Source organism: Bombina bombina, chromosome 1 (genome assembly GCF_027579735.1).
Source record: "Bombina bombina isolate aBomBom1 chromosome 1, aBomBom1.pri, whole genome shotgun sequence".
In the NCBI taxonomy this organism is placed as follows: domain Eukaryota; kingdom Metazoa; phylum Chordata; class Amphibia; order Anura; family Bombinatoridae; genus Bombina; species Bombina bombina.
The window spans coordinates 1,221,309,187-1,221,322,022 of NC_069499.1; the positions used below are offsets into that span (position 1 = coordinate 1,221,309,187).

Below are 12,836 nucleotides of genomic sequence, written 5' to 3' on the forward strand. Positions count from 1 at the left end.
TCTAACGCCGGTATTTAGAGTCGTGGCTGAAGTGAGCGTTAGAAATCAAACGACAAAACTCCAGCCGCAGAAAAAAGCCAGGAGTTAAGAGCTTTCTGGGCTAACACCGGTTCATAAAGCTCTTAACTACTGTGCTCTAAAGTACACTAACACCCATAAACTACCTATGTACCCCTAAACCGAGGTCCCTCCACATCGCCGCCACTATTACATTTTTTTAACCCCTAATCTGCCGACCGCACACCGTTGCAACCTACATTATCCCTATGTACCCCTAATCTGCTGCCCCTAACACCACCGACCCCTATATTATATTTATTAAACCCTAATCTGCCGCCCCCAACGTCGCCTCCACCTACCTACAATTATTAACCACTAATCTGCCGACCGGACCTCACCGCTACTCTAATAAATGTATTAACCCCTAAAGCTAAGTCTAACCCTAACACCCCCCTAAGTTAAATATAATTTAAATCTAACGAAATAAATATCTTATTAAATAAATTATTCCTATTTAAAACTAAATACTTACCTGTAAAATAAATCCTAATATAGCTACAATATAAATAATAATTATATTGTAGCTATTTTAGGATTTATATTTATTTTACAGGCAACTTTGTATTTATTTTAACCAGGTACAATAGCTATTAAATAGTTAATAACTATTTATATAGTTACCTAGTTAAAATAATTACAAAATTACCTGTAAAATAAATCCTAACCTAAGTTACAATTAAACCTAACACTACACTATCAATAAATTAATTAAATACAATACCTACAAATAAATACAATTAAATAAACTAACTAAAGTACAAAAAATAAAAAAGAACTAAGTTACAAAAAATAAAAAAATATTTACAAACATTAGAAAAATATTACAACAATTTTAAGCTAATTACACCTACTCTAAGCCCCCTAAAAAATAACAAAGCCCCTCAAAATAAAACAAATGCCCTACCCTGTTCTAAAATTAAAATAGAAAAGCTCTTTTACCTTACCAGCCCTTAAAAGGGCCTTTTGCGGGGCATGTCCCAAAGAATTCAGCTCTTTTGCCTGGAAAAAAAAACATACAATACCCCCCCCCCCAACATTACAACCCACCACCCACATACCCCTAATCTAACCCAAACCCTCCTTAAATAAACCTAACACTAAGCCCCTGAAGATCTTCCTACCTTATCTTCACCACACCAGGTATCACCGATCGGTCCAGGCTCCGATGTCTTGATCCAAGCCCAAGCGGGGGCTGAAGACATCCATCCTCCGGCTGAAGTCTTGATCCAAGCGGCGGCTGAAGAAGTCCATCTTCGGGCAGAAGTCTTCATCGTATCCGGGCAGAAGAGGAGATCCGGACTGGTAGACATCTTCATCCAAGCGGCATCTTCTATGTTCTTCCATCCGATGACGAGCGGCTCCATCTTCAAGACCTCCGGTGCGGATCCATCCTCTTCTTCCGACGACTAGACGACGAATGAAGGTTCCTTTAAGGGACATCATCCAAGATGGTGTCCCTCGAATTCCGATTGGCTGATAGGATTCTATCAGCCAATCGGAATTAAGGTAGGAAAATTATGATTGGCTGATGGAATCAGCCAATCAGATTCAAGCTCAATCCGATTGGCTGATTGGATCAGCCAATCAGATTGAGCTCACATTCTATTGGCTGATAGAATCCTATCAGCCAATCGGAATTCGAGGGACGCCATCTTGGATGACGTCCCTTAAAGGAACCTTCATTCGTCGTCTAGTCGTCGGAAGAAGAGGATGGATCAGCGCCGGAGGACTCGAAGATGGAGCCGCTCGTCATCGGATGGAAGAACATAGAAGATGCCGCTTGGATGAAGATGTCTACCGGTCCGGATCTCCTCTTCTGCCCGGATAGGATGAAGACTTCTGCCCGAAGATGGACTTCTTCAGCCGCCGCTTGGATCAAGACTTTAGCCGGAGGATGGATCTCTTTAGCCCCCGCTTGGGCTTGGATCAAGACATCGGAGCCTGGACCGATCGGTGATACCCGGTGTGGTGAAGATAAGGTAGGAAGATCTTCAGGGGCTTAGTGTTAGGTTTATTTAAGGGGGGTTTGGGTTATATTAGGGGTATGTGGGTGGTGGGTTGTAATGTTGGGGGGGGGGGGGTATTTTATGTTTTTTTTTTCCAGGCAAAAGAGCTGAATTCTTTGGGGCATGCCCCGCAAAAGGCCCTTTTAAGGGCTGGTAAGGTAAAAGAGCTTTTCTATTTTAATTTTAGAATAGGGTAGGGCATTTTTTTATTTTGGGGGGCTTTGTTATTTTATTAGGGGGCTTAGAGTAGGTGTAATTAGTTTAAAATTGTTGTAATATTTTTCTAATGTTTGTAAAAAAATTTTTATTTTTTGTAACTTAGTTCTTTTTTATTTTTTGTACTTTAGTTAGTTTATTTAATTGTATTTATTTGTAGGTATTGTATTTAATTAATTTATTGATAGTGTAGTGTTAGGTCTAATTGTAGATAATTGTAGGTATTTTATTTAAGTAATTTATTGATAGTGTAGTGTTAGGTTTAATTGTAACTTAGGTTAGGATTTATTTTACAGGTAATTTTGTAATTATTTTAACTAGGTAGCTATTAAATAGTTATTAACTATTTAATAGCTATTGTACCTGGTTAAAATAAATACAAAGTTGCCTGTAAAATAAATATTAATCCTAAAATACCTACAATATAATTATAATTTATATTGTAGCTATATTAGAATTTATTTTACAGGTAAGTATTTAGCTTTAAATAGGAATAATTTATTTAATAAGAGTTAATTTATTTCTTTAGAATAAAATTATATTTAACTTAGGAGGGTGTTAGGGTTAGGGTTAGACTTAGCTTTAGGGGTTAATACATTTATTATAGTAGCGGTGAGGTCCGGTCGGCAGATTAGGGGTTAATACTTGAAGTTAGGTGTCGGTGATGTTAGAGAGGGCAGATTAGGGGTTAATACTATTTATTATAGGGTTATTGAGGCGGGAGTGAGGCGGATTAGGGGTTAATAACTTTACTATAGTAGCGGTGAGGTCTGGTCGGCATATTAGGGGTTAATAAGTGTAGGTAGGTGTCGGCGACGTTGAGGGGGGCAGATTAGGGGTTAATAAATATAATATAGGGGTCGGCGGTGTTAGGGGCAGCAGATTAGGGGTACATAGGGATAACGTAGGTGGCGGCGGTGTACGGAGCGGCAGATTAGGGGTTAATAATAATATGCAGGGGTCAGCGATAGCGGGGGCGGCAGATTAGGGGTTAATAAGTGTAAAGTTAGGAGTGTTTAGACTGTTACATGTTAGGTGCAGACTTAGAAACTGTTTCCCCATAGGAAACAATGGGGCTGCGTTAGGAGCTGAACGCTGCTTTTTGCACCGCTGGTATTTAGAGTTGCAGTGGCGGTAAATTATGCTCTACGCTCCCTTTTTGGAGCCTAACGCAGCCCTTCTGTGAACTCTAAATACCAGCGGTATTTAAAAGATGCGGGGGGAAAAAAGCCAGCGTTAGCTACGCGGGTCGTTTCCGACAAAACTCTATATCTAGCCGTAATTGTCTAAACAAAGCTATACGATTTGCACGATTAAAATAACAAACAAACAAAAAAAGTTTAAAAAAAATAATTATTGGCCTCTCTAGGTGCTTGGGATGAGTGGTTTAATGTCCCTTTAATAGCAAACCTTGTTGGATAACCTAATCAAGAGGTACTAGTAATTTTTACAGGCTGTATAAGCCAGCAAACATCTGTGTACGTTTCTGGACACTTCTGGGTGACATGAAAGTTTCACAGTTGATGGCAGAAGAGTTAGAAGTGTGAAGTCAATCTAGTTTGAAAGCCATTAACAATCATATTCTATAAGTCAGTCTTATGTAAGCAGATATGTTTATTTCCTTTTATTACACTGATATAACTTTAGGCTAATAACTAAAGTACAGAAAGGAGAGGAAACCTACTAATGGGAATCCTAAAGTGAGCTACTATGTTAGTGAATTTAGACTAGCTATTGGAAGCTCTGTGAGCATCTGGCCAGGGGATGCATCAGCAGTTTTGTTAACCAAGTTCAGAGCCCACGCACTTAAAGGGACAGTCAACACCAGAATTTTTGCTGTTTTAAAAGACTGATAATCCCTTAATTACCCATTCCCCAGTTTTGCATAACCAACACAGTTATAACACACTTGTTACCTCTGTGATTACTTTGTATCTAAGCCTCTGCAGACTGCCCCCTTATTTCAGTTCTTTTGACAGACTTGCATTTTAGCCAATCAGTGCTCACTGCTCTGTAAATTCACGTGCATGAGCTCAATGTTATCTATATGAAACACGTGAACTAATGCCCTCTAGTGGTGAAAAACTGTCAAAATGCATTTAGATTAGAGGCGGCCTTTAAGGTCTAAGAAATTAGCATATAAACCTCCTAGGTTTAGCTTTCAACTAAGAATACCAAGAGAACAAAGCAAAATTGGTGATAAAAGTAAATTGGAAAGTTGTTTAAAATTACATGCCCTACCTGAATCATGAAAGTTTTTTTTGGACTTGACTGTCCCTTTAGCAATTGTGGGACTGTGGACAAGTTTTGTTAGCTAATTTATTTTTTACCTTTGTTTCCACCAATAATTTCAGATTGGAAACAGACACTCAACCCTTTGTTAGCTTGTATATTTTGTCTTGATTTAAATTATAGTATTCAGTGAATAACATCACCGGTTCTGATCACATACTATACAATAATAATAATGGTTGTCAGCTGTGTAGTACTTTGAAACACCTGTGCTAAGTGTGATAACCAGAAAACATAGCTCGTTGGAAGGCCTTAAAGCACAGCAGTGTTGTCTTTTTTTCAATAAAATGTTTTCTGATTTACAACTCACCAAATTCTTGTCCTTGAAAATTAAAAGTGCTCCCTTCAGATTGTAAATTCCCATTGGTTCGGAGGGAGTGTGGAGCAGAGGTGAAACAGTTCAGTGAAGGGGTTGAGCTGTTCGATTGACCACTGGATCCCAATGTCATCTTCTTCAAAAGCTCGTCCAATTCAACAAATTCATCATCCTTCTGATAAGTGGGCTGGATAATTTCAAGATAAATGGTTATATAATATTTGCTTTTTTATGTATGTAAAAAAAATACAGTTACAACCCAATATGCAATTTCACAATTAGTTCTACTTAAAGGGATATGAAACCCAATTTTTCATGATTCAAATATAGCACTGGTTTTCAAACCTGTCCTCAGGCCTCACTAACAGGCCACATTTTGAGGTTATCTGACCTGGAGTGCAGGTGAAATAATCAGCCGATTAGTAAACATGGTTATTTTACCTGCTCTCATCCAATGTAATCCTGAAAATCTGGACTGTTAGGGAGGCCTGAGGACAGGCTTGAAAACCAGTGAGATAGAGCATGCAATTTAAAGTTAAATGTAGCCACCAATTAGCAAGTGCTACCCAGTGTTCTGATCCAAAAATGGGCCGTCTCCTAAATTTATATTCCTGCTTTTTCAAATAAAGATACCAAGAGAACGAAGAAAAATTGATAAAAGTAGACAATTAAAAAATTGCTTAAAATTACATGCTCTATCTGAATCATAAAAGAAACATTTTGCACATTAACAAAGGAAACCACAAGAAGGAAGTATATTTTGTCAAAGAAGTAAAATAAAAAGTTTTAAAAAAAATTACACTATCGAATCATGAAGGAATAAGTTTGAGTTTTGATTTCCTTTTAAAGGGACATAATACTCATATGCTAAATCACTTGAAACTGATGCAGTATAACTGTAAAAAGGTGACAGAAAAATATCACCTGAGCATCTCTATGTAAAAAAGGAAAATATTTTACCTCACAATCTCCTCAGCTCAGCAGAGTAAGTACTGTGTAAAAAGTTATACTCAGCTGCTCCCAGCTGCAGGTAAAAAAAATCTCATGAGATTTGACTTAACTCTCATGAGATTTCATTGTAAACTTCCCTAAACTGAATAGGGAAATAACATGAGAGTGCATGAGGCTCAACCCTTCGGCTGTCCCAGGACAGACATACTAATACCTACTTAGAAGTCCTTTACAATGGGATGTGGCTACTGAGGAACTTGTGAGGTAAAATATATTTCTTTTTTACATAGATGTGTTCAGGTGATATTTTCTAGTCAGCTTTTTACAGCTATACTGCATCACTTTCAAGTGTTTCAAATTTGGGTATTATGGCCCTTTAAGTAGAAAAAGAATACAATCAAACGTAGTACATGCTGCCTTGTTTTATTTTTTTTCTTAGGTTGCAGATATTTTGCTTTGTGAAGATCTGTGATACCCCTTTTCAATAACCCTTCCTAGTGTTAAATTATGCTTTCTGTTATTTTGTTTTCTAATTGAAACATATTTTTTATGAATTAGAATGGTTTTTAATAGTGTATATCCCCCTACACACACATCCCACTCCCTGTTATGCTGCTACTATTGTGGATTAAGGAAGGTTAAGCTGCTATAGCAAAAGTGTTTATTATTTTGTATAGCTGAAGGAGGAAGGTTTTCTTGCTATTGCTAGTTACAGGATCTGTACATGTTACCTATATTTATAAAGCATAGTCCTTCAAGAGCAGGAAGCTTAGCATCACATGTTCATCAGCTCATTGGTCACGTGCTGTTTCCTGTCCACAGTATCCTGTGCTAATCCAAATAGCCTAGTTCTATTTTGGAATACACCATGGAAATGCAGTTTTATGTCCCATCTTATAGTGGTAAATGTGCTGAAACTTGAGTCTGTATGTATCTATACCTTTATTTCCTACTGTTTTTCCTCTGTCACCATCAACATGGTATAACATGATATAAATCGGAGGTGTTTCCAAGTATCATGTGGCTTGTTATTAATCATAGAAATATTAGTAGACGGCCACAGCAACGTACAAGACTCCCTGTCTTCCCTACCTCCCTTGTTCCCTGTTCCTGATAGAGCTACGTGCATTTTAGTCTTTGCTCATTGGTCTGAGCTTTATTAAATCTATTAATACATGTGAAAATCAGGAGGGGGGTTGTTTTTGCCTTGTTCCGATACCCTTGTAAATGGGAGTTAAGCAATTCTCCACTCGAGTGAGATGTTCTACATGCTGTAAGGCGTTATGCTAGTATTGATTTTGCAGAGTAAAACAATCAGTATGGATGCTGTTTCTCCCTTTTTCTTAGGAACTACTTGGAAAACTTCTTGGAAATGTAAGTGTGAGTCTTGTTTGATAATGCATGTAAAAGGAGCCCTGGTATTCACTCCATATCCCCCATGTCTCTCTCTTAGTTTAACCCCTTTGCTACTGGGTATTTCAGAAAAGAACTTGCCCAAAATACCGCAGATTTTTTTTTTACCTGTCCAAACTATATATTTGTGTTAAGTTGACAACTCAAGGTATTGATGTAGGCCCATGTTGATATATTTAATGCCACCATTTCACCGCCAAATGCGATCATATAAAAAAAAAATCATTAAAGGGACAGGAAACCCAAAAATTTTCTTTCAGGATTTGGATAGAACATACAATTATAAAAAACTTTCCATTTTACTTCTATTATCAAATTTGCTTTATTTTGTTACTAGGCGATAAGCCTGCCCAGAGGGCAGTCTATTTTTTTTAAAATACAAACCCCAAAGCTAATATTACAAAAAATAAAAAAATGTAAAATTACAGAAAAAAATAAACAAAGCTATCCAAAATAAAAAAAATTAAACATAAACTAATACCTCTGCAAAAATAAAAAAAAGCTCTTCTACAGCCCAAAAAACCCTAATCTAAAAAAATAAATAAAAATCCACCCCAAAAAATAAAAAAAAAGCCTAAGACTAAGCCCCAAATAGGTACTCACCATTCCTGAAATCCGGCGGTGAAGGTCTTCTTCCAGGTGGCTCCATCATCTTCTATCTTCATCCGGAGTAAAAGAGGCGCGTAGCGGAGTTGCAGTGCGGTCATCCAAGATGCGCGGATCCAGAGCAGCGATCTTCATCGGCGTGGAGGCTCCTTTTCAGCCGATCTCCGTCGTACACCAAAAATTGAATGGAAGGTACCGCATTCCTATTGGCTGAAATTTTGAAATCAGCCAATAGGATTAGAGGTACTAAAATCCTATTGGCTGTTCAAATCAGCCAATAAGATTTCAGTAGCTCTCATCCTATTAGCTGATTTAAACATTTTAGACAAATAGGAATGCAAGGTACCCCAATAAAAATGGGGTATCTTGCATTTAATCTTTAGGGGAAGCCAGCTCCGCACCTCTGCTCCGCGCCGCCTTCACTCCGGATGAAGATAGAAGATGATGGAGCCGCCTGGAAGAGGACCTTCTCCGCTGGACTTCAGGAACGGTGAGCCTATTTGGGGCTTAGTTTTAGGATTTTATTTTTAATTTTTTGGGGGTTGCTTTTTTTTAGATTAGGGTTTTCTGGGCTGTAAAAGAGCTGATTGCCCTTTTAAGGGCAGTAAAAGAGCTGAATGCCCTTTTAAGGGCAATACCCATACAAATGCCCCTTTAGAGGCAATGGGTAGTTTAGTTTTTTTTAGTGTTAGGTTTTTTATTTTGGGGGTTTGGTGGGTGCGGGTAATTAGTATTTTTTTTACATGTAAACAAGCTGTTTAACTTAGGGCAATGCCCTACAAAAGGCAATTTTAAGGGCTATTTCTAGTTTAGTTTATATTAGGGAGCTTTTTTATTTTCATAGGGATTAGGTTTCATTTTTTATTTTTGATAATTTTCTTTTTTTTTCTGTAATTTTAGACTTTTTTATTTTTTGTAATTTTAGATATATTTTCTATAATTTAATGTTAGGTTTTATTTTTAAATTAATGTTAGGATTTTTTATTTTAATTGTAACTTTTTATTTTATTTGTTAATACTTTGTGCAGGCGGTTATTTATTTTTTTGTTATACTTCATGCGGCGGTTAGTTTTTTTTTAATAATTTTGTGCGGGCTGTCAGGTTTTTTTTGTTATTTTGTGCACGGGGTTAGGTGTTTTTTCGTTATTTCGTGCGGGCGGTTACGTTTTTTTTCATAAATATTTCGTGCGGGCGGTAGCGTGTTTTTTTCCCTTAATGCTTAATTTGCCTAGGTTGCATCTAGGTGGATTCTTTCTTTCCTACGGTGGATTCTTTCACCACCCTGCCATTTTAAGAATCCACCTGGATACAGCTTTGCTGCATTCAGGTGGATTCTTTTGGCTGCGTGCGCAGCCAACATTCTTTTGGTTGCCTCGCGCAGCCAACATTCCTTTGAGGATGCGTGCACAACTGGCGAAGGACGCCCCTTTACAAACATGATTATAGTATAGATGCTTTGCTGAGGCAGCAGAATTACACTAATGGCAGCTTGCTTTAACAACCCACGTAGTTCGCTAATCACAAGAGATGAATGTGGGCAGGCACAAATCAGCAGCCAGTTCCTAATAGTATAGGATATGTGCATATTATTTTTTTAAAAAGGGGTACCAAGAGAATGAAGCACATTTGAAATAAGAAGTGAATTTAAAAAAGTGTCCTAAAATTACATGCTCTATCTGAATCTTGCAAGTTTAATTTTGACTTTCCTTTTTTGATTCGTCTGAGAATAACATGTAGATGTATTTTTTAAAGTTTCATTCGCTGTTTAAATATATACAAAATAAGTGTAAAGTTTTAGTGTCTATAAAACAATGAGAACTGCCATGTTGTAATTTAGATTACCTTCTCTGCTGTGGCCAATTAAGGACAGTTATAAATAAGTCACTAGAGTGTGTAGCCAATGGCTGTGTGGAATATAACAGTGTTCTGCACTTCCATTTCTAACAGGAACTGAAACGCTCACAATTTCAGAATGGAATTACAGGAAAAGGGGACAAAATAAATAATGAAAGTATATTGCAAACTTTTTTTTTAGATATAATTTATCATTTTATATTACCATCTCAAAGTGTCCCTTTAATCTTTTCTCATTGAATTTATTTACATACTGCTTGTGCAATCAGGACACAAATGATTGTAAACACTTCCCTTTGTTCAGACATAGCAGATATACATGGCTTTGCCTTTGGTTTTTGGTAATTAGAAGGCAGTTAATTGCAGCAGCCCACCTCACTTCTATTACTACCGTCAGTGAAGGGGTAATCAGGTAGCTTGTAAGGTTAATTTTTGCTTTAGTGTAGAGATTACTGTCCCTCCTGGCATTACCCACCCCCTGATTACTCCCAAACAGCCCCCCCCCCCCAAACTCATTATCACTATCTTAGGTACTGGCAGACAGTCTGTCAGTATGCAGTTTAGTTTGTTTATTACTATTATTATTTTTTATAAAACATTTTTCTACAGTGTAGTGACCCTTATTTTTTATATTTTTGTTTCTGCAGTGTAGTGATCCTCCTCAGTGTAGTCATCCTAGGAATAAGCAAGTGGTTCCTCAGCAAATGCTGGATTTTGGCAGAGCTCTCAAATATTATTTGTAAGGTAATAAGGAAACGAGGAAGTCTGATTTTTCCCTTCCAGAAATAAGTGACAGAAAAGAGCTAGAAATCTTTCAAAGCATATTTAGTTAAGTGAATTTGCTTCATAATATGGCTTATAAAAAAGGTTGGGAATGCAAGGTGGCCATGTTTTCTTCCTTGGACACTTTCACTAAATTGTACCAGTATAATGTTTGTAACAGTGCTGCCAGCATTTGATAAAAAGGTTTACAGTCAATGTTTAATTATTTTTTTTCCTACTCTTGCTTTCATATGGTTCAGCCTTGCTAAGAGTGTTAGAGAAAAAAAATTGTATGTAAGAACTTACCTGATAAATTAATTTCTTTCATGGTGGCAAGACTCCACGAGCTGTTACGTATGGGATATACATTCCTACCAGGAGGAGGCAAAGTTTCCCAAACCTCAAAAGCCTATAAATACCCCACCCACCTCACACATACCTCAGTTTAAACATATAGCCAGGTGGTGAGGTGTTTAAGGAGTAAAAGCCAAAAAAGAGGAGCAGGAAAAAAGATGTGCATTTTAAACAAATGGGTGGGGTCTCGTGGACTCTCGCAAGCATGGAATAAATGAATTTATCAGGCAAGTTCTTACATAAAACAAAATTTATGCTTACCTGATAAATTTCTTTCTTTCCGGACATGGAGAGTCCACAACGTCATTCCAATTACTAGTGGGATATTCAACTCCTGGCCAAAAGGAGAAGGCAAAGAGCACCCCAGCAAAGCTGTTAAGTGAACAGCAAGGGAGAAAAAGGCAGGAGGACCTAAAGAAGAAGGCACCACTGCTTGAAGAACCTTTCTCCCAAAAGAAGCCTCAGAGAAGGCAAAAGTATCAAATTTGTAGAATTTGGAAAAAGTATGCAGAGAGGACCATGTTGCCGCCTTGCAAATCTGTTCCACAGAAGCTTCATTTTTGAAAGCCCAAGAAGACAGCCCTAGTGGATTGAGCCGTTATTCTCTCAGGAGGCTACTGTTCAGCAGTCTCATAGGCCAAACAAATTAAACTTCTCAACCAGAGAGACAGAGTAGTAGAAGTGGCCTTCTGACCCTTACGCTTTCCAGAGAAAACAACAAACAGGGCAGAAGATTGCCAAAAATCTTTAGTAGCTTTAGAGTCCGCACAACATCCAAGTAATGCAAAAGACGTTCCTTATGAGAATAAAGATTAGGACAAAAAGAAGGAACAACAATTTCCTGATTAATGTTTTCTTCAGGGCCTGAACAAAGGCTTGAACATCTGGTAAGTCTGCCAGACGTTTGTGTAAAAGGATAGATAATGCAGAAATCTGACCCTTTAGAGTACTGACAGATAAACCCTTCTCCAGGCAATCATGAAGAAAAGACAAAATTCGGGGAATCCTCACCCGGCTCCAGGAGAACCCCTTAGATTTGCACCAATAAAGATATTTACGCCATATCTTATGGTAAATCTTGCGAGTAACAGGTTTTCGAGCCTGGATCATGGTTTCAATGACTGCTTCAGAAAAACCATGTCTAGACAGAACTATCTCCAAGCAGTTAGCTTCAAAGAATCTAGGTTTGGATGGAGGAAAGTACCCTGAATTAGAAGGGCCTTCCTCTGAGGTAACCTCCAAGGAGGTAGAGATGACATTCTAAACAGTTCCGCAAACCAGATCCTGCGAGGCCATGCAGGAGCTATTAGGATCACTGATGCTCTCTACTGCTTGATACGAGCAATAACTTGTGAAAGGAGAGCAAACGGAGGAAACAGATATGCCAGAGAAAACCTCCAAGGAACCGCTAGGGCATCTATCAGAAAGGCCTGAGGATCTCTTGACCTTGAACCGTACTTTGGAACTTTGGCGTTTTAGCGGGACGCCATCAGACCCAACTTTGGAACCACCCACTTGAGGGTTATCTGGGAAAACACTTCCGGATAGAGAGCCCACTCCCCCCGGGATGAAAGGTCTGTCTGCTCAGAAAATCTGCCTCCCATTTGTCCACTCCTGGAATGTGGATGGCAGATAGAAGACAATTGTGGGCTTCTGCCCACTGTAGAATGCGAGTCACCTCCTTCATGGCTAAGGAACTCTGAGTTTAAAAAGTATGTTTGAGGGAGGCGCTAATAAAAGCTCTAAGTGTTAAAAACTAGGAGACAAGGGAATTTGAACTAAGACTGGGAAGAACAAATGATTATGGTTACGTGTGATGTATCCTCTTTATATACCTCAATAGATCATAGTCTTGGGATTGAAGCAGTTGATCATTTTTTATCTAAAGATAATGAAATCTTAAAAGAACAAAAAGATTTTCTCCTGGAGAGTATACAATTTATTTTAGAACATAATTATTTTTCGTTTAATGGAAGATATTATTTACAAATTGAGGGTACGGCAAT

General features: G+C 37.9%; 1 protein-coding gene across 2 annotated transcripts in view; it reads right to left on the bottom strand.

Moving 5' to 3' along the window:
• The window catches only part of TRADD (TNFRSF1A associated via death domain), a 266,331-nt gene that overhangs the window by 85,213 nt on the left and 168,282 nt on the right, over positions 1-12,836 (bottom strand). For both annotated transcript variants that reach the window (XM_053700348.1, XM_053700343.1), the window contains exon 4: positions 4,885-5,077. In XM_053700348.1, coding sequence (XP_053556323.1) covers positions 4,885-5,077 — 193 coding nt within the window. The remainder of the gene's footprint in view (positions 1-4,884; positions 5,078-12,836) is intronic.